This window comes from Kogia breviceps, chromosome 10, assembly GCF_026419965.1.
Source record: "Kogia breviceps isolate mKogBre1 chromosome 10, mKogBre1 haplotype 1, whole genome shotgun sequence".
In the NCBI taxonomy this organism is placed as follows: Eukaryota; Metazoa; Chordata; class Mammalia; order Artiodactyla; family Physeteridae; genus Kogia; species Kogia breviceps.
The window spans coordinates 97,430,473-97,452,885 of NC_081319.1; the positions used below are offsets into that span (position 1 = coordinate 97,430,473).

At 47.3% G+C, this 22,413-nt stretch overlaps 1 protein-coding gene across 11 annotated transcripts in view; it reads right to left on the minus strand.

Moving 5' to 3' along the window:
* Positions 1–82: 82 nt before the first annotated feature.
* The window catches only part of SIRT5 (sirtuin 5), a 29,506-nt gene continuing 7,175 nt past the window's right edge, over positions 83–22,413 (minus strand). For 5 of the 11 annotated variants that reach the window (XM_067006740.1, XM_067006744.1, XM_067006743.1 and 2 more), the window contains exons 3-9: positions 20,818–20,951; positions 18,501–18,726; positions 16,919–17,006; positions 16,099–16,152; positions 12,583–12,698; positions 2,924–3,074; positions 83–1,250 (exon numbers count right to left, since the gene is read on the minus strand). In XM_067006740.1, the coding sequence (XP_066862841.1) occupies positions 1,190–1,250; positions 2,924–3,074; positions 12,583–12,698; positions 16,099–16,152; positions 16,919–17,006; positions 18,501–18,726; positions 20,818–20,951 (830 nt within the window). In that variant the 3' untranslated portion in view covers positions 83–1,189. Of the gene's footprint in view, positions 1,251–2,571; positions 3,075–12,582; positions 12,699–14,365; positions 14,490–16,098; positions 16,153–16,918; positions 17,007–18,500; positions 18,727–20,817; positions 20,952–22,413 lie in introns of those variants that run through there. The other 6 variants (XM_067006745.1, XM_067006747.1, XM_067006746.1 and 3 more) reach the window with 2 other exon arrangements.

Here is a 22,413-nt window from a genome sequence, read left to right on the forward strand (position 1 = left end):
AAGGGCGTGGCCTGAGGAAAGAAAGCGGGGCTTCCCCTTCCGCCCGGCTCCGAGGCTGCGGGCAGGAGGCCTCGCGGCTCCCTCCTCGCTCACGGCTGCGAGAGCAGGTGGCCGTGGTGCTTGTTTCTAGGCAGGAAAGATACATCCTGCTGCCTCCTTGGCGGGGATGCCGAGAGCAGGGTCGACCGGGTCCTCGCGCTCCTTGAGGCGGGCTCGCAGGTCCCGCCATCCGGTGACCACAAGCCCCAGTCGCCCTATCGCCGCCTTTTTTAGCTCCGAGATCCGCTTGGTCGATCCCGTTAATCAGTATTTGAACAATAGATTCGGTTTTCCGCACTCCCCACAGAAGTGCAGTTTCAAAAGGAAGAAGTGCGCTATAGCGGCAGGACCCCATGCCTTTCAGCCCTGTTGTCGCCGACGAGCAACAAGGTCGACGGACTCGGATTTAAATCGATCCTCAGCACCAAACGTGTGCGTGGCGACCTCGGCCGCCCTCTCACGGGCATCCCTGACCACCAGCCCTCGGCCACTGCCTGTGTCCATCACTGACTCCTCACCCTAACAGCTTGTTGTCTGACTCTCCCGTTAGGACGTGAGCTCACTGAGAGCGGGGACCCCCCTCCCCGGTTCCCTGCCGTAACCCCAGGACCTTGCACGGTGTCTGCCCATCACTTAGTGATGCAACCCCCGTACTGTGTATATTTGTGCCCCCGCCCCCGCCCCAAGTATACTTATTTCATTTCCTAGCCTGCGTCGCCCTTCATGACCTTTGTGTTGTATCTTCTCTCACCCAATATACGATAGCAAATGATTCATCTTTCTCTGAACAAACCAAGCTATTTCATATTTACCTTGCATTTGGACATGCTCTAGTGATACACACGCCGCCCTTGGAACTCCTACTTATACTTCAAAACTCCCACCCAGGCTGACTTCCTCTTAAAGACTTTCAGGCACCTTATTAAGGTCGACCCCGTCGCCACTCTGCTCCTCTCTAACTGCATTCTCTGAATCTTGAACAAATTTCTGTAACTACAGCTTCCACGCTGTTTACCAGTTTGTATGACAATTGTCCCAACCCAGTCTTTGTGAACTCCTTGAGGGACGGTCCATCTCTCTCTAAGCACTGTATTTCTAATGTCTATCATATGGTAGATGTTTAGTAAATATTAAATTGAATAATCCTACCTCACATAAATTTTGGAGTATTTTCAATTCGCTTTTCCTCTTCTCTGATTTGGAAGCAATTCCTAGTTTAAAAACAAGACCAAACATGAACAAAAATGACAAAACAGAAACAAAAACAGCTACTGCTACCAACAACCTAGTAGGAAGGGAGTTGCAAAGAACAGTTCTGCAGTATCTGGATCTTGGTCACATAGAAATTACAAATTAAAAATACAGTCTGACTCCCTGAAACAGTGTTCTGACTCCCATCGCTGCTAACACTAGGGAACTGTGTAGAGTGCACTTTTGATAAGCCCTACAACAAACCTACTAGAAGTGAATGATGGTATTTTATGTACAAAAACTGCATTATAAGGATTACAAGTCCCCTCAGTGTGCATGCTTTGACCCACCCATGTAAAAGTATGTGACAGGAGCCCTTAGCGTGCCTGGCTGGTCTTTCAGACTCCCTGTGGGTTACGGGCATCCCTCTTGCCCATGCAAAGGATACTTGGGATTTATTAAAAGGCGTGACTTGCAAATGCAGTACAAAGTTTTATGTCACAGTGTCTTGTCATCTACTTCTACAAACGCCAAGGGTGTAATATTAAATGCCGTTTTGTAAGGGGTGGGGATGATGTGGCCCAGCTGCGTAATCACCCAGGGAGCCCACCTGAGTCAAGGTGGGCGCTGTTTACTGAAGGCCGCTCCTCCGTCAGGCCTCGGCAGCAGGCATCCCTGGGAGCTGCATTAGATGGTGGGACTTGAGGAGAGGGCTGTAGGCTTCCTACTTTACGCAGAGGTACTGCGAGCACAAAACTTTCAAGTCCCATGGGAAAGACTCCCTTCAAAACTCAGCGTCGGGGGAAGTGTGTGTTGATGATAGTGAGAAACGTCCTTCTGTGTTTATAATATTGAGGAACGACCAACCATCGCCTCTCCCTTCCCTCCATGGCTGCTCGGAAGGCCAGTGCTAAATTGTAGGCAGCTGTGTTTATCCTTGGAGTCCATATATTTGCATTATTCTTTTTTCTCATCCTGAATCCTGATTTTCTACCTTATTGCTAATTTTCTCTTCCTCCCTTCCCTGAATTCTTTTTTTTTTTTTTTTTTTTAGCGGTACGCGAGCCTCTCACTGCTGTGGCCCCTCCCGTTGCGGAGCACAGGCTCCGGACGTGCAGGCTCAGCGGCCACGGCTCACGGGCCCAGCCGCTCCGCGGCGTGTGGGATCCTCCCGGACCGGGGCACGAACCCGTGTCCCCTGCATCGGCAGGCGGGCTCTCAACCACTGCGCCACCAGGGAAGCCCCCTTGCCTGAATTCTTGTCGTAAGCCATCCCCCGGAACTGAGGTTAGGCGGCCAAACAAGATAAACATTGACAAGAAAAAGTCCCCAACAAAGATATTTCTTGGGGTAACATCTTTATACAGTCAATTACCTGCTGTAGAAAGGGATTTTATTTTCCACCAAACCTTGCGCAAAAATCAGAAATACCAGGGTCTTACCCCTCTTCCCAAATAGCAAAACAAATTACTTTTTTTAGACAATCTAATTACAAAGTTGTTTCCCTCCTGATAACCAACCAAACACATCAGAGGTATCTTATGTTTAGGTTCAAACTAAAATAACGTGAATTGACTTGAGAAGTTCTGTGACTTCTCCTTCTAAACACGTTGACTACTATTTCTTCTAAGTCCCATCGCTTAGCAGTTTGGATTCCAGAAGATATTTTCAGACCTTTCAGTATTCAGCTCACCATCTGCAAGACTCTTTTCTCCTGTTGGTGGCCTGGTACTTGGATACGCAGTGATTTCTTCCTTCCTCAGGGCAATTAAGAAACAGTTTCAGTTTCATGAGGCGCAAGGGCCTCAGGAAGCATCGTCCCACATGGCCCCTGGAAATGAAACCTGAAATGGAAGGACGAACACAGCAGAGTTATGAGCAAAATGAACATTCTGTTTCAGCAAGTCAACTTTCTTAGTTACAACCAGAGTAAAATGCACATTCTCACAAATGTGGTCTGATGTGTTTTTGTGCCCATTTCTTTCATCTAGTTTCTGAAAACTCCAAATGCAGACACTTCACTATGGGTTAGCCCCCATCACCAAGGGAATTTGGGAAAGCAATTGCCTGGAATTTAGGTGCTATAAATAAGGATTTTCTTTTAAGGAAGAAGGGGAGACATGGTTGAATTTTGTGATTGCTTTGCCAAACTCATAACTAACATATTGTAAATTTTACAAAATCTTACTCACAGGTAATAAGGACAAGAAAAAAAGAACCTCATGCACCATGCGGACCATCAGGATTTTAACTGAGTCAAAGGCCTCTCAAGCTGTCCACTGGAATCCACGACTAGCCCTGACTTGTAGTCAGAAAGTAAGAAAAAGAGAAAGATCAAGGAAAGAGGGGGGAGAGAAAAGAAGAAAAACCAACGACTTCTGCTTCCTTCAAGGGAAAACATTTAGGACAGGGGGAAGAAATACCCAACTAATTCTAGTGTATTGTTAATAAGAAAATCAACTGAGCACAGTTTAAAAATGAGAAAAGCTTTTGGTCATATTACTTATTCTTGATACCGCACAAATCATGAATGCCTTAGCCCTTGAATACTCTGTTCTCTGTGCCACGAACAGACATCCCTGACCAAATGGCCTCTCTGGTCCTTCTACCACTGGCAGCGAGTGGAACACTGGCCACTAGAAAGCTCCGCCCCAGCGCAGTCCCTCGAGGACTTTCCGAGAAGCACAGCCAGGCACGGAGAGCCGCAACGCCCACGTGTTCTTCCCTGCGACCCTTTCCACGTTCACCCTCCTCCCTATTTACCAAAGCAAGCTGCACCCCACCTCACCCATCCCAAATCTTACAACGGTGCCTTACCCCAGAACGTGAAAAGAAAGGGATGTCTGAAATATCGGCGTGGATCTGGGAAAACAAACGGTTTCTAAAGACCGGGTAACACGTGCAAGCAGGGCCGTTTCACTCTTGCTTTCAGTAAAATTGAAAGAGGGTCTTACAGAACTGTCAATGAACAGATCACTAAATGTGATTCAAGATTACTATGGGTATTTTCAGCATATAACTTGGAAGGAGGTGCAAAATCTGCGTGGCGATGCCATAATGAAATTCCTTTCACGCCCAGGGTTTATGTGGCCCAGGTTTCTCAGTACTTTCATCTATAAAAAGCAAAAGCTGGGACTTCCCTGGTGGCGCAGTGGCTAAGACTCTGCGCTCCCAATTCATGGGGCCTGGGTTCGATCCCTCATCAGGGAACTAAATCCCACATGCATGCTGCAACTAAGGAGCCCACAAGCTGCAACTGAGGAGCCCGCCTGCCACAACTAAGTAGCCCATGTGCCACAACTAAGAAGCCCGCCTGCCACAACTAAGAAGCCCGCCTGCCACAACTAAGGAGCCCACATGTCACAACTAGGAAGCCCGCCTGCTGCAACTAAGGCCCGGTGCAACCAAAAAAATAAATATTAAAAAAAAAAAAACCAAAGAATTACAACTGACATTGGACATTGAAAAGGTAACATTTAGCTCGGCCAGTAAAAATCCGCCCTGCCATCCCTTAGACTGGAATTAGAGACACAGATACAGCCAGCTGCAAAGCTAGTAAGAAACACAATTTTTTCCCCCACAGGACAAGCTGCACAATATCATAACAACTCCCTTCTTTGAGCGACCACTGCTTTGTTACCGAGTAGAAATCCTGTCCTCTAAAATCATACACTACCAGTATGACGGCAGTAAAGGATTAAATATCCTCTGTGTCTGGAGGACCTAAGCCACTTTGCCTCCGAGAAGCAGCCTTACTTCCGACCCAGGTGCAGAGCTCCAGGTAAGGGGTGCTTGGGACCAGGGTTCCACATCTACCTTCAAGGAAACGGGACCTTGCGGCCACTCTGCAGCCAGAGCAGATGTGACCCCTCTCCACACCCACAGCCCTGCTAGTTGCTGAGTCTATCAAAAACTGCTTCATTTGAACTTCACCTAAACTCAACCCTCCTTCCAAATCCTATAACAACTCCATCTTTTCCTTTGTTTGGGGACATGCCCCACGGCTCCCCTGGGGTCTCACTCACTGCAGTGGGTCAGGAAACCTGATCTTCTCAGAATACAGGTTTGTTTCCTGTGACCACAGGCCGGCTGAGCAACAACGACATGAACTCTGTCTCCTTCTAACAATACGTGATACTCAGCCATGGATGCCCGAACTAATTCAAACAACTCACGCCCCGTGCATCTATCAAGAGATGCATCTCCCAGTTTTACTTTTATGGAATTATTCATCAAAATGTATCATCTGTTGCCTTTCAACAACTTAGCACTATAAAGTACTGCAGCGATAATTCCATCTACAAGAATTTTTCAATGGAACAATTTTTAAGTTTTAAAGATCTTGAAAAGTTAAGGAACTCATATATTTTACAGCAGAATATCATAGGCTAGTCAACAAAAGATTTCCAAGCATAAAAATACATTAATATAAATTTCTACAGTAGAAGTAGGATGGGAATACAAGTTCAAAGAGAAAAAGAAAAAATGTGAAGGTTCTCATTGTTAAAAAGGGCTTGTATATTTATTCTGTACATGGATGATGTGGGTATCCAGTAGTTGTGACGTTTGGATTTGACTGGATACATTTAAATAGCAGTTTAGGATAATGGCAGTTTTATTTTTAAATGTCGGTATTTTATTTCCAGTAATTCGGAATCACATCTTTTTCAATGATTTTGATAAGTTGTAGATGTCAAGTTTAAAAATGTAAAGGGGGTCCAAGAACAAGGGTGTTTGAAGACCCCTGTTCTGGCAGCCCAGTGCCTTTCCCCTCATCCCTCCCACTGTAGGATAACCAAGACCACTGTGTCGCACCCAGACTGTGTTCACGCCACTTTTACTGGTTAAGGTAATGATCCAATTTAATTAAAAATTTAATTAATGCAAAAATATAGCTATTAAAAGAGGGTTATTTCTAGGAAAATTAACTGAATGCTTCGGAAAGACATAAGTTATTTTTTAAAATTCTGTCAAATTAGATGTAGGTGGAAAAGATGAGGGGGATTGCTGCACAAGGTTTTTTTTGTATGTTCTTTCTCCACTTAGAAAAAGAAACAACAGGGAATTCCCTAGTGGTCCAGTGGTTAGGACTCTGCGCTTTCACTGCCGAGGGCATGGGTTCAACCCCTGGCTGGGGAACTAAGTTCCTGCAAGCCTCGCAGTGTGGCCCTCCAAAAAACACAAACAAACAGAAAAATATATAAACCAGGAGCTGCAGTCCAGTGTTTTCCAAGATTTCCTGATGATAAGAATCACCTAGGTCACTCGTTAAATATACAAATAAACAGCCCTCTTGCCCTGGATAGTCTGACTCAGGAAGTCCAGACTGGGGCCTTGGGATCTGATTTTCTTGGTTATCTGTTTTGTCTTATAAAATAAAGGCTCAGGTGATTTTTCTCTTCAGGGAAATTTGAGGAACAGCAGCAGGATTATGAATATGATTTATGCAAGAAAGGTGAGTTCCAATCAGTAGATTCCTACTCAGAGAAAAGGCCTTTGGCTCTATCAGGAAAAAAAAAAAAAAAAGACAAATGAATGAACATTTATGCTTTAAATGAAAATGAAATACTTATGTGTCCTTTTTAATTATATTCTTGCTTTAAATGACTTTTTTGGTTAACAGACCACAGGGCCCCTTTGCATGGTCTAACAGGGCACCTACCCCCTACCCTGAGAATCCAGCCTGGGAGAGCACTGGCGTTCCCTATCAAATGTGATCAACCGTAAATTAAAAGAACTAACCTCTTCATACTCTTGAGGAGTAAATACATAAATAAGACAAGCTCTAAAACCATCTTCTAGCTAAGAATTCCGGAGACTTCTAAACCCCACCTGCAGTGAGCTTCCTCTGGGGGCACTTCCCCACCGTACTGACCCCTCTCCCTCTCCCTCTCCCTCTCCCGGAGCTCCTCCCCGCTCCTTCCTCTCCAACCGTGCTGGCCTCCCTGCTGTCCCTCAAACCTCCCAGGCTTGCTTTCCCCTTGGGGCCTTTGCTCCAGGTGGGCCCGGCATCTGGAAAGCTCTTAGCCCGGATATCTCTTTAGCTAACTCCCTCCCCTCCTCCAAGTCTGCTCAGATCTCTTCTCAGTGAGGCTCCCCTGCAACTACCCACTGAATCCTGAGGCCCGCCTGCTCCCCACAACTCTACCTTTGCTTTTCCCACAGCCTAACCCCCACTTCCCACAGGCCACAGAATGTGCACATTTATTACCCTTCTTGTGTACTATTTGCCGCCACCACTACCCTGCCATCTTCACACGGTAGGGTTTGTGTACCGTTTACTAACACATCCTATCGTAAGCACCCAGAGTAGTGCCTGGTACATAGTAGGTACTAGATAAACACTCAGGGGCTTTGACTAAATTCCAAAGTTTAGAGAAATGCGAAGAAGAACAACAGGTGACCGCAGGGCGTGGGGGGCCCAGGGCGCTTGGAAAGCCCTGCACACCAGCGTCTCGGGAGCACACATCCCATCTCTGCCTCAACAAATGCACGCAGACCCTTCCTTGCCAAGGACCTCTGGAAATGAGCAACAGCCAGAACCTTGAAGCCGAAATCTGAAGACGCCTAGTGTAACGGTTTTTCAGAAATCATCTAAGACAACCGTCTGGGACAGGGAAAAAACAAAACAAAACTGGAACTAATTAAATTAACACCTTGAAAATATTAGTACATTTCGGTGGTAGGTAAATTCTATACGACTTAGTGTCTAAATTAGAATTGGGGCAAAGAATCCAAACAACTTGCACAAGGTCGAAGGAGCCTTGTGAGAGCCAAGTTTAAAACACAGGCAGCATTCCCGCTACCTGTTTAGATGACGAAGAAAATCATGTTAAAAGGAGGCATCGTTCCAATTTTCATTTTTCTTATTAACCTAGAGCAGGGGTTGGCAATTTGCTTTCTGTAAAGAGCCAGAGAGTAAAGATTTTCATCTTTGCAGGCCAGACAGACTCTGCTGCAACTCCTCACTTCCGTTGTTTCAGAACAAAAGCAGCCACAGACAATACGGGAACATGTGGCGGTGGCTAGGTTCCAATAAAACTTTATTTACAAAAAACATGGTGGGTGCATCTGGCCTACAGGCAGCAGTCTGCAGACCCCCTGACCTAACTAAAGTTCAGCCAACACCTGTTACACATAAGATGTGAGCAATTTCTGCTTTTGTTGAGCTGGGTGTTTAAACAAGCCTCTTAATCACTCTGGGCTTGGCTCCCCGTTTGAAAATCTGAGTAGGATGAGAAGATGATCACCCATGTCTCTTCTAAATGTCAGTTTTGATGACGCCCAGATAAAAGCATTGCTGGCTTCACTGGTCAGTTATACTCATCTGGGGAAATTCCCAGCCTTAGTGGCACAGAGAGTCTCGGCTCCCAAAGAAGCCCACAGGCATCCGTGTTCTCGTGGTCCTTGTGGTCGGCGCTGTGTCCAAATCCGATCAAAGTCTCTGACTAGCAAGTAGCCCGTTTGTCTAAACAGAGACACGGCGGGTTTTCAGGACGTGAAGCTGAAGAATTCTGGTTGAACAAGAGCAGCAGCCGAAGCAGGTCTGCGGCTTTAGAAAGAGGCCCAACTTATGAAGTGGTATCATTAGTACATGCCAAGAATCTCTGCTTAACTTGCATGGAAACCCAGCAAGCTCCATCTCCTTTCGCGTGAAGACCACCACAATGGATGCCCAGTCCCTGCTGGTCAGTCCCGAGCGTGAAAGGCAGAGGCCGACTCTCATCTTGGGGTGTGCAAACACTCGGGTTTTATTTTCTTCTTTTTCCCTATCTGCATTTTACTTGTCTACAATGATGTGTACTTTTCTGTGCACTTGTGAGACATGAGCTGGAGATCAAATGACTGAAAATAAGCCACATTCGAAGAAAAATGGAATTTGGGGATGAACCGCCTGTCCTGCTTCAGAAACTGTACCCTGTCCCCACCTGGGAGCATCCCGATGCTCTTTCAAGCAGACAGGAGGCTTGGGTCACCTGGCTGCGACGTTACTTTTGATGATGCAAAGCAGCCCAGGTGCGCTTACCACGTAAGTGCCACAACGTACCAATATTTTAGGGGATAAGTCAGAAGACAATAACTTTTTTAATAGAACAACTTCATTGAGAGATAATTCACATACAATCCACTCATTTTAAAGGTATAATTTAACAGGTTTTTTAGTATATTCACAGGACTCAACAACCGTCACCACAAGCAACTTCGGAACACTTTCATCATCCCAAAGTAAACCTGTACCCATCAGCACCCAGCCACTCCCCATCCCCCGCTACCCCAACCCTAGACAACCACTAATCTACCTTCCGTCTCCGTTGACTTGCCTATTCCAGATATTTCGCATGAAACAGAATCATACAACATCTGATCTTGTGCGCCTGCCTTCTTGCACTAAATATAATGTTTTCAGGCATCTCCATGTTGTAGCAGGCATCAGTACTTCATTCTTTTTGCGGCTGAATAACGTTCCATTGTATAGATGACAAGTTCTGTTTATCCATCCATCGGTTAAAGGACACGTGGGTTGTTTCCATTTTTTATTATGACCAGTGCTACTGTAAACGTTCATGTACACGTTTGTGTGTAGACATATATTTTCATTTCTCTTGACTACATACCTAGGAGTACAATTGCTGGGTTATATGTTAACTGTGTACGTAATCTTTTGAGGAACCACCATACTGTTTTCCAAAGCAGCTGAATCATTTTACATTCCCACCAGCGATGTATGATGAGGGGTCCAGTTTCTTCACCAACACTTGTGATTCTCCATTTTTTAAACTAAAGCCATGCTAGTGGTTAAGTGGTATCTGGCTGTGGTTTTAACCTGCATTTCCCTAATGATTAATGATGCTCAGCATCTTTTCAATGTGCTCACTGACCATGTATATATATATGTGGAGAAGTGTCTATTCAAATCTTTGGCCCACTTTTTAATTGGGTTGTCTTTTGAGTTGTGAGAGTTCTTTGTACATTCTGGATACCAGTTCCTTTAAAATATTAGACTTGCCAATATTTTCTCCCAATCTGTGGATTGTCTTTTTCATTTTAGTGGTGGTGTCCATTGAAGCACAGAAGCTTTAACTTTGATGAAGTTCGATTTATCCATTTTTCTTACGCTACTTGTGCTTTTGATGTCATTTCGAGGAGGCTTTGACTAACTTAAGGTCACAAAGATTTACTCCTATATTTTCTTTTCAGGCATTTATAGTTTTAGCTCTTACATTTAGGTCTGTGATCCACTTTTGTTTATGGTGTAATTAAGGGGTCCAATTTCATTCTTTTGCAGGTGGCTCTCCAGCTGTTCCAACATCATTTGTTAAAAAGATTATTCTTTCCCTTTCTGATTTGTTTTCATACCCTTTTCAAAAATCAGTTGACAGGGCTTCCCTGGTGGCGCAGTGGTTGAGAATCCGCCTGCCAATGCAGGAGACACGGGTTCGTGCCCTGGTCCGGGAAGATCCCACATGCCGCGGAGCAACTAAGCCCGTGAGCCATGGCCGCTGGGCCTGCGCGTCCGGAGCCTGTGCTCCGCAACGGGAGAGGCCACAGCAGTGAGAGGCCCGCATGCCGCAAAAAAAAAAAAAAAAAAAAAAAAAAAAAAAAATCAGTTGACTATAAACATGAGGTTTATTTTCTGGACTCTCTTCAGCTGTGTCCTTCCATATACTTAGGTCTTCTGTATTTCTTCCAGCAGCATTCTGTCATTTTCAGAGTATAAGTTTCACATAGAAGGCAATGTTTTAAAAGGTGCCTTCCTGGGGCTTCCCTGGAGGTGCAGTGGTTGAGAAATCTGCCTGCTAATGCAGGGAACGTGGGTTCGAGCCCCGGTCCGGGAGGATCCCACATGCCGCAGAGCAAGTAGGCCGTGTGTGCCACAGCTGCTGAGCCTGCGCTCTGGAGCCCGTGAGCCACAACTGCTGAGCCCGCATGCCACAGCTGCTGAAGCCTGTGTGCCTGGAGCCCGTGCTCCGCAACGGGAGAGGCCACCGCAATGAGAAGCCCGTCGACTCAATGAGAGAAAGCCCGCGTGCAGCAACGAAGACCCAACACGGCCAAAAATAAATACATTAAATAAGTAAATTTAAAAGGTGCCTTCCTAGTTCCCACCACTTACACACAAATGAAGAACTACGGTCTAAGCACATTGGCTGTAGCTGATTAAAAAGACCTGGAGGAGTCTAGGAAGAACGCCAGCTCACTCACCTGAAGAGGATTTAAGTGTTTCCACACTGTCTGAGACACAGTTGTATCCCAATGAAACAGAGCGCTGGTTCTCATCCTGGCTGCACGTTAGAATCATCTAGAAAGCTTACAAAAGTGATGGGGCCCAGGCTACACCTCACACCAACTTCACCAGAATCTCCTGGGTCATCAGATGTTTAAAACCTGAGGTAAAAACCACTGACTAAAGTAATGACAAGAAGCTTCAGTGACGTTTTCTTTTATGTATTCATATTTATTTATTAGTTTATAGTCTACCTTATTCTGGAAAGGAATTAAACAGACTGACAAGAATATATAAACTACATTAAAAATGAAGAGAGAAAAAGCAGGGGTGAAAAAAAGCAAAACGAAGGTGAAGACATAAAGTGGAACCTAGAATGAGACTACAAGTGAATACTGAGATAAGCTACACTTTCCACACAAATCTGGAAAACAGGATCAGTATTATAATCTGGCCACAAGTACAAACACTCTTGACAGTAAGACCAAAGAGGAATTTGCCCAGGGAGCCCCTCGGTGAGAACAGTGGGTGATGGAGTTCTGCATGGGTATCTCCTGGGCTTACGTGCTGAGTCCTCGGCTGACCCACCTCTAAATGCCATTACTAAATCTAGCTTAAAAATACAAATAAAAGTAAAGCCTGAAGAATCAAGGAAGAACTTTCAAAATGTGAAAAACAAAACCCCTATGGCAAACTTCCCGTAAAAAGACACAGCTACCTTCATCTAGGTTTAATACTTTGTTTTCTTCCATCAAAGCAACTATAGGGGGGCTTCCCTGGTGGCGCAGTGGTTGCGAGTCCGCCTGCCGATGCAGGGGACGCAGGTTCGTGTCCCGGTCCGGGAGGATCCCACGTGCCGCAGAGCGGCTGGGCCCGTGAGCCGTGGACGCTGAGCCTGCGCGTCCGGAGCCTGTGCTCCGCAACGGGAGAGGCCACGACAGTGAGAGGCCCGCGTACCACAAACAAACAAACAAACAAACAAAACAAAACAAAAATAAGCAACTATATGCCAAATAAGAAAACACAAACTCTGTGTTTTTAAATTAGAACAGTAGGTGCAATCTGCTTGGATGACCACATGCAACCCTGCTCAATAGCGTCCATTCCCACCTTGGTGACCCCCGTACCTGAATCTGTTGGCCACGGGGGTGGCTTCCACGTTAAATTCGGCCACCGGTACACCCCGGGCAGACACCTGGGGGGCAAATGTGGCTGCGGGGTAGACCACCGAGGAAGTTCCCACCTACAGAGCAAACAAACGGAAACGGACAAATGACCACATGACCCAGAAGAAACAGCTTTTCAGAAAACCTATCAGAAACTTGGGCCGGTCTGTGGTGGCAGGTGTGAGGACAGCTACGCTGGATGGGATAAATGGAGAGCGTCTGAGGGACAAAGAGGAGGCAGGAGGCACCCCTCTGGCTGATCCCTGGAATTCGGGAAGGACACGCGCGATACGAAGAGAAGAGCTGCGCACGTGGAGAGAATGGCAAAGAAGTGACTCGATCGTCACCCAAAGGGGGTTAGTTTTAGTTCTGCTTCTACCCTTTGAAGACATGCAAATAATCCATGCTCCTTTTCCGTTAGAAAATTCCAAGAGAAAACACATACATGTCATTCATAATCCTACTTCTACCAAGATTATCACTGTTCACATTGTGATGTATACTCTTTCAGGTTTTTCTCTGTGAATACATATTTATAAACATTCTTTACAAGAGCAGGGAGACCAGACCAAGTTTTACAAGCCAGCTTTCCTTGCTGAACCGTCTATCAAGCACATTGATACTAGATTCAACAGTGGGACGTGCTCAATACCAGCTGAATGAACATGCACCCACGAGAGGCCGCTTCTAGGGACGTGTTAGGAGAATTTGAAATGTGCATGCCCTGTGTCCCATTAATTCCACTTCCAGGAAATCTGCCCTCAGGAAATAACTTGAAGAGCATGCTAAGAGTCATCTCTAAGGACGTCCATCAGAGCACTGTTTAAAATATCAAAATTTGAAACTGCCTAAGTGTCCAACAGTGGAGGACTGGTTAATAACTATGTCCTTTTATATCCATACAATGGAACACCACGCAGCCAGTTAAAAATTGATGTGGACTTGGACGTACTGACATGAAACAGGCTAAGTGAACTGCTATGTGGATAAAGCAGCTTCCAAGCAGAACATATAGTATGAACCCTCTTTTGAATTTGAATATGTCTACATCTGCAGAAGAAAAGGTCTAGACCAGGGCGGGTAAACTTTGTGGAAAGGGCGAGATAGTACATTTTTTAGGCTTTGCAGGCCATGCAGTCTCTGTCACAAATACTCAACTCTGCTATCATAGTGTGACAGCAGCCACAGGCAATACACAGAAGAAAGGGTATGGCTATGCTCCAGTACAACTTTGTTCACAAGATAATGTTCATTATCATAGTTTGCTCCCCTCTGGTCTAGAAGAGATCACACCAGAATGCTACCAGTGACTATTTTGGGATGGTGGAATTATTGGTGGTATCTAATTTCTTCTTTAAAATTGTATACATTTTTGTATTTTCTCAAATTTAATAACGAGCATGTGTTACTTTCAAAATCAGAACCAATAACATGCTCTTTTCGCTATTTCTCTTCCGGGGGGGAGAGGCTTCGAGAAGCCCCAGACACGGTCCTCCACAGTTTCATATTTTGAGATCGTACCTTATTCACTGTTTCTTAGTTTTTCTGTAAGGCACCCCCCAGACTCTCAACACACCCTTAAGAAAAGGAAGGAAGGGAGGGAGGAGGGGGAGAGAGGGAGAAGGAAGGAAGGGAAGAGGTAGGAAGGAGAAGAGGGGGAGGGAGGGAGGAAGCAACCCCCCCACCCCCACCCCCCGCCGGGTGTTTCAGAGCATCGGGAGGACCAGGGAAGGGCATGGCCTACCACTAGACACAAGTCACAGAGGGCCAGCTCCCTGTCAACCTCCTCCAGGATGGCAGGGTCCAGGTTTTCTCCAAACCACACCACGTGAGGCCGCAGCAGGCCCCCGCACGCCGCCTCTTCACACCTGGAAGAGTGTCATCCTTAAGCCAACCCCAAGACCCGCTCTCAGGAAGGGCTGCCCAAGTGGGTCGGGGGACAGCCAGGAGCTGCACCAGGTCCGGTCTGTCCAGGCAGGTCGCTCTGAGCCTTCCTATCCCCCATCCCTTCCCTCCGGCCCACACGAGCTTGTCCTGAAGGTGTAGTTTTACCTGCCCTTATAAAGTTTCTCTTTTGTCCGGACGCACTGGGCTGGCGTGCTGGGGGATGCGTTTCAGCCGGCCTCGCCGCTCTGTCTCTTTCCCGGTTGCTTCCTCACGGTCGCGCTCACCGTCAGCCAGGCCCAGGAGGAATGGACTGACCGGGCTGAGGTTTGCCTCTCACACGTCAACTGCTTGCTAATTTCATCAGTGACCTCCTCCTTTCTTCTCTCAGGTTCACCTCTCTCCTGCCCTGCCTCTAGCCAAGTTCTCCAGTGTCAATTCCTCAAAATCTCTCATCTTTCCCTCGCTACTACCCCAGGCCATCTTATAATTACCTTCTAAAATAATCTCCCCCAAACACCATTTTCATCATATTAATCTCCTACTCAAGATTCTTTTAGATCAAAACTTTCAGATCAAAACTTCAGAATTTAGTAATGAAGACTTATTCTTTTAGAGCAAAACTTTGAATTTAGTAATGGAAACCCTTATTAGAAAATAAAAAAGGTTAAGTCAACCAGGGAAATACTAACTTAATCGCTCTTTAGAGAGTAACAATGTACTTTCACATATTCAGTGCTCTGATTAGTCCTGCAGTAAAGGAAACATACTTTAACTTCATTCAAGCTAGTGTTTCCATATTTATTTGAGCACATGACATCTTTTTTTCAAGTAATGCCTGTAACATCACATGGATCTAGTGCTCTAAGAAACACTTTGGGCGGGGCTTCCCTGGTGGCGCAGTGGTTGAGAGCCCACCTGTCGATGCGGGGGACAAGGGTTCGTGCCCTGGTCCGGGAAGATCCCACGTGCCGCGGAGCGGCTGGGCCCGTGAGCCATGGCCGCTGAGCCTGCGCGTCCGGAGCCTGTGCTCCGCAACGGGAGGGGCCACAACAGTGAGAGGCCTGCGTACTGCACAAAAAAAAAAACCCCACTTTCAAAAGAGCTATTTTAATGTCTAGTTTTGAAAAATGGACATAAAAGTTTTTTGTTGTTGTTAGTCTACAAAACTTCTATTTGGTCCTACAACTTCACCTTTGCAAGACCTCTTTCTGCCTCCATAACCCTGGATTAATAACTCTGATGATGAGGAGGAGGATGCAGAGGATAGCAGCTGAGGCTTATTGACCCGTTAGTTCCGGGATGCCAGCCTCTATGCTTCATATACACTGGTAAGTGTCTACAACATAACAGCTGCTGAAACTTTCCAGACCTGAAATGATCCCGCCGTAACACAGAGGAGGAAGGGACGGGACAGATGCACTTCTCTTAAGCCTGGCTTGGTTCACCTTTTGTCCTTTCGCCCTTGGCCTCATCGATCAGGGCTGCTTTCGGCATTTGCACATTTAAGAGGCATCTCACCAAATGAACTTAGATTTTGACTCCTAATTTTCCTTTCTTTGCAATCTGGAACACCAAAAGATTTTTACCCACCGGGGAAGTTTCTCCACTGGGATTCTGGCATCTTGAGTTTCAGGTTCTGGAGCCCTGAAGTAAATAGTATCAGAAAAGAAAGAACATCACTGGTGTAATCGAAGAACAATGAAAGAAGATAACCCAATAAGACTCTCTTTGCCTGGCAGTATATGGTACAAAACTCCTAATGAGTACACACTGACTTAGAAGGGTACTAGGAGGATGGACACCAAACAATTGATTACCACTGGTTCTACCTCAGGAGAGGGAATTTGTATGTGGGAAGCGGGTGGAGTGGCTGTTGTGCTAAGGAGAGTTTCATGATTTGCATGGTATAGGTCATCCTAGCTGGAATCATCGGCAATGACATTATGTTAATAAGTTACATGAATAATTTATACTGATTTAAAATGGCCAGGTAGAATTTTTCTCAATATTCTGAGTCTACTCTTAATTTTTTGCCCTAATTATAATAATAGTAAATGTTCATCATAGAAATGTTGGAAAATACAAAAGATATAAAGAAGAAATCAAAATTGCCCATAATCCTACCACTCCTGTTAATATTTTGTTGTATTTTCTTCTGGACTTTTATCTATATAAAGATACATCAACATGGGATGTGTGTGTCTGTGTGTGTGTGTGTGTGTGTGTGTTTAAATACAAAGTTGGGATCATAGAGTATGTTGTTTTCACTTAACATTGTAAATTGTGAGCAAAATACTCCTTTTATCATATAAATATCCATGGGAATCTTAGACGAATGTTCAATTTCTTCGCATTTATATTCAACTTAGACAAAACGACATATGTCTATTCTGTAGTGCAGTATAATTACCCTTTCCCTGATAAAGCTGGACAAATCGGACTCTTGTAATTCTCAGCCACAACTCCACAAGAGGTACATCGAGTTTTAAATAAGCTACCTGAAAAACAAAAGTTAAACAAGACTGGAATTTAGTATAATCAGGAGCAACTGTCTCCACGTCTAAAAGGGTACAAAATAATTTAGTTCTTATACATCATTTTAACAAATGGGGCTACCCCAGGTATCACGGGAAACATAAAGGCATGCAGTACTATTGAACACGCCAGAACATCTGCCCTCCTGGACTCTGCATAATCTGTAGGAGAGAGAGGCAGATGAAATGACTTACTGCATGACTAAGGAGCTCTCCGATTACCCTGATCTTCAGGGGGAACTGAAGTAGTCACTTGGGTAGAAGAAGCCAATCTAAACCTAAGGGCAGGATTTACTAAGTATATGACTGATAAAGGCTCAATAGCTTGGGATGTGTTTTACGGAATCTTAATTTTGACTTCATAAAGCTTGAATCTTTTCTACAAAAGCAGCTCAATAAATAATCAACTAACAAACGAAGAAAATAACTGTTAAAACTAGCAAGGGCTTACTGAGCGTAACCGATAAAAGGTGATCTCAATTCACTAAATAGTCAGCCCATGCCCAGTGCTGAGCAGTCACACCGCAGTGCACACACACTGTTCCTTTCTGTCCAGGATTCCTTCTTTGGGGAGCCACCTCTCCCCTCTCCCATGCCAAGCTGACGGAGCTGTGAGTCACATCCCCAGATACAAGCTTGGGCAAGAGTTCCGGACTGGTCCAATCGTAGCAGCCTATCCTTCTAGCAGTAGTGTTCGGTCAAAAGGGAGGTATGTGATCCAAGCAAGGCCACCCAGAGACTTATTTTCTGAGGAGACGGCTAAACTAGAGGGAGCCTGGAGCCCCACTGGGTCACTGCTTCTGGAAATCCCACAATTTGAAATGCATTTCTTGGGATTGAACTTTTGTAGACTGTTAAATGCCCTTGGGAAGAAATCCCTGCACACCCATTTATGCTCTTGTATGAGTGAACTGATGAGATTTTCAGTGAGAGCAAAAAGGGGAGAGGATTAAGAAGAGGGAAGAGGAGGGAGGAGGGTGTCATTCAGCGCAGAGAAGGGAAGCCAGAGACACCCAAGACAAACTCCGCGGTGTCACAGACCTGGTGGACTCACTGCAGTGAAGGTCACTGAGCTGGCAGCTCCCTGAAGGCTCGAGGTGGGCGGACAGTGCCGACCGGGGACACAGGGAGAGTGAGTGGTGCCCCCAGGGAGGCCAGGCCTTCCCAGAGCTGAACCCTCTAAAGCCACAGCTGTTCAAGGGCCCAGACCTCCTGCTCCCCTCAGCCCAGCTTGGGGGGCTGTCTGGGAACATAAGGCCCCTCAACAGGACACCCAGGGAGGGGAGAGCACACAGCAGAGCAGACCGGGCTCCTCCAAGCAGCGTGGTCTACATGCCAGACACCTGGGGTCTTGTTAAGATGCAGTGGGCCCAGCTGGGACATGGCAGCACCTGTGTTTCCAGGTCTGGTTTCCGCCCCCTCCCCCCCCCGCCCCACGGAAGACCGAGGGCCCCTCACCATGGATTTCCAGAAGGTTCTTGGTGCCAGCCTTGCGGTGCAGCTCATCGATGTTCTGAGTGATGACGGCGACCCGTCGGCCCTGCCTGCCCAGCCGGGCCTCACACTCAGCGATGGCCAGATGACCGGCGTTGGGCTCCTTGCTCCGCACCACCTCCCGCCGGTAGTGGTAGAACTCCCACACCTGGGATGGGTTTCGGGCAAAGGCCTGAGGGGTGGCCAGGTCCTGGGGGGCAGAAAGGAGGCAGGGGTCAGGGAGGGAAAGAAGCTCCGCTGCTCCAGAAGCCGGGCGGCAGGGCTGCTGCAGGCGGCGGGACACTCCCAGGCCCCCTCTGTTCTAAGCAGAGAGGCAGCTCTGGGAGGTGCCCGCAGGAACTCGTCCGTGTAGGTACCTGTGGCGTGGCAGCCACCGGGTGGGGCCTGGGGCTCACGAGGGACCTTGGAGAAATCGGTTTAAGTTCCCCAGTGATGAGGCAGGGAGACTGCAACCTGTCTCGTCTTCCACTCGAGTAAGTTTCGAGCGTGAAGTCGAGCAACAGGCGGGAAGGTGATTCCGTCTGGAATCCAGTTTTTCATGGAGCTCCACATGACAGGATGCCAAGCTCATTTATCCAGGAAGAAAAGCAAAATGCAAAATGTCCAACTGAGGGATAATGGCCACAGCTGAAAAACTCGGTTTTTATAACTGTAATGATAAGTACACAACGACACATATAAAAAATAGCATATACATTATAGTAAGAGGATATATATAAGATACATATTTTTTAAAGTACGATTCCTCTTCTAGGAGAGGCAAAGCTCATGGACGGTGGAAGAGAGGTGTGGTCGGTAGCGTCTGGGGCTGGGCGCTCGGGGGAGGGGAACCGCTGGCAATGACTGAAACGTTCCATAAATTGATTGAGGCGGGGTTTGGATTATGCATTTTATTTTACTGTAACGGTCACCATCCAACCTGGCGTGAAAGTCAGCCTGCATCGGGGGAGTGGGTCTGTGCCGCGGGTCACATCCACCTCAACCCTGTACTGCCTTCCTCCCTGTCCCCACTTAGGCCTCCGGTGGCCCGAAGCAGTCACAGGCAGCGCACGGAGCCGCAGCCCTGGAACACAGGCGCGGTCAAACAGTCGACTGACTTCTTTGGGTCCCCACAAACCCTGAGCTGCTTTGACACCACCGACCATCCCTCCGGAAGCTCCTCCTGATGCCCTCTGAGCACCCCTCGGCCCCTACCCCGCCCTGCATCTCAGACCCAGGGACTGCTCTCCGCACCTCCTCCTTCTTGTGGGACCCCAAGGGCCCTCTGCTCTTCTCTCTCCCTCACCTTTAAGGGGATGATCCCCAGACTTTCCCGGAGGGCAGCAGACGGGTGACAAGACATCCTAAACATCTGCCAGCCTGAGACATTTAACGGGAAGGAAGGGCAGATTCATTAACCCTTCACTCGGTAAGAGATTACCTATGAAATCTGGAAGTCACGTATTGAAGTAATTACTCATGATTGCCTTCTTTCGACCAACAGAAATCTATTAAGCATCTACATGGGCCAGAGTTCTGGGAGCTGGGGATAGAGTGATGAAGAAAACAGGCACATTTCCCTGCCCTCCAAAACTAGGGACTTCCTGGGCCGGGGGAGGGGAGGAGACTGCCTACAGGGGCCTTGAGGGAATATTCAGGGGCACAGAAATGTTCCACACCGTGATCCTGGTGGTGGCTGCACCACGGTATACGTTTATTAAAACTCACTGAATTGTACACTCATATTGGCGAATTTTATTGCATGTATTGGGTTGGCCAAAAAGTTTGTTGGGTTTTTCCCAATATATTACACCTCAATAAAAACTGAATTTAGAAAACTGCATATGCCCCCAGAGAACTTACATCCTAAGGACCTTCATATAAAGTTTTGAGCATCAAGGCCTAAGCCTTTAACAACTGAACCCTGTTTTTCACATGAAAAGTTCAGAGAAACTTTTAAAAAATGTGTAATTCTTGAATTTCAACATCTACAGAAAAGTAATGAATTATGCTAACCAAAGTTTTCTGGTTCCACTTTAGTTACTGGAAGAAATCCAATCGTTATCTGAATAAGTGCAATCAATACATGCCTAGAAAGAAAGGAAAGAGGCTGCTTTGCTTAAATCTGAGCTCTTCCATCATAAGGACTGTGCGTCGATGCCAAAACCAACAGGACAAAAGGGTCGTGGTAAGTTTCAAAACTTTCCTCTCTGGGTTTCAGGAGTAGGTACAGGTTCACGAGTCAAACACTGTTATGGCTTCATGCGGAAGAGCCTCTCGGTGCTCTGGAGACATGACTAACCTGAGCTTTCCATTTTCTCCAATAACCTCCCGCTCCTCTGAAAGTCGGTACCCCACTCTCAGCACTGACGCCAGCCCCTGAAATGATGACGATGTGCTGGGCTCTTGCAAAAACCTTCCGGAAGTCAGCCAAACCTAAAGAGATAATAAAATCTTGGTCAATTCCGTGTACCATTTGCACATTTACATCCCAAATCAATCGCCTGTATTTTGAAACTTGACCTTGCATGAAATTATACTTTAAGAGAAGCAAATAAACATCATTCTCGTACCCTGAAGACGCCCCCACGCACCTGATGTGTGAGTGTACAACGTCTTCAGAAAGAGACAGGGGCTTGGGGCACACAGCACTGGCCCCGCATCCCACCCCATCTCCCGCGAGCGAGAACTTATGTGAACCACTGACCCTCTGCTATCCCAGGTTTCCTTGGCTGTTTGACGTGCACAACAGCACCTTCCCTAAAGGGGGGGCTACTTTGAGGGTTAAAAAGCACTAATGGACGGGGATGCATCTTCCTTCTTAAAAGTAAAAACAAGCTTGTGTGTGTGTGAGGGCTGACCTCGGGCCCGCTGGACCCCAAAGCATTCCCTTCCTTTCCAAATTCACTTCCCTCTGAGGATCTTGCTAATTCCGGCTTCGCTCGGCATCACTGCCGGGCTGAGGATGAGGGCCCCTCCTCCGTGAATAAATGCTCTGTCCCAATCTGGACCCATGGCCTTCTCCTGTACAGCTCGAGTAAGGGTTGGTCTTTACAACAAGACATCCCCAGAGACTTGGCGTAACAGAGGGAACCGAACGCAGAGGATAACAGGGCAGCTGGCAGTGGTGGTCACAGCCCGTGGCCCGCGCTCCTGGACCCAGGGCCTAATCCTGCACCTGCGGGCATCCCGCCGCCTGATCTCAGCCCGACAGGGGCAGCAGCCCTCCTGCCGTGAGGGCTCACTGTGCCCAGGCGCTGCACCAAGCCCTTGCTGAGCGGCACAAGGTGGACTCTGGTCCTGAAACGAATGTCACCCTCCCAGGGCAAGGATGAGGGGCCAGACTTGGAACTGCCATTGTGTCTCCTGGCGGCAGAGATGAGGCGGAGCGCGACACCCTCTCTCCCAGGCGCTGCGGCCCTGCAGCCCTCGTGCCCGGGGTGAGGAAATGCCACGGCCCCGGCAGGCCAGGCCTAAGCAGTGCAGCAGAGCCGAGCATAAGCTGTGGGAGAAGAGACTTCCTCCGGTGCCCCTACCCGGAGAAGCGAGTGTGGACCAGCACGGCCTGCGGCTGGCCTGGGCCACCAGGGCAGGGTCTGCCGGGCACAGGCATCTTCCGGGAGTGGCCAATCTGTGCTAAACCTGCAGTGGAAGCAGGTTCCTTGGCTGACGGAGCAGGCCCTCTGGTCTCCCCCGGGAGGAATGGCAACCGAGGCTAATCGACCCTTGGACTGATTGAGCCCCTGAGACACTGGAACCGGCGATGGAGGAAAGGAGGGAAGACGGTGGGATGGGGGCTCACAGACAACGAAGTGAACGTTAAAGGGAAGGTGATGTCATTGTGTACCCCAAGCTGGTGACGTGGATCCTACCGGTTTCTCGTACTTGATGGCTCCTC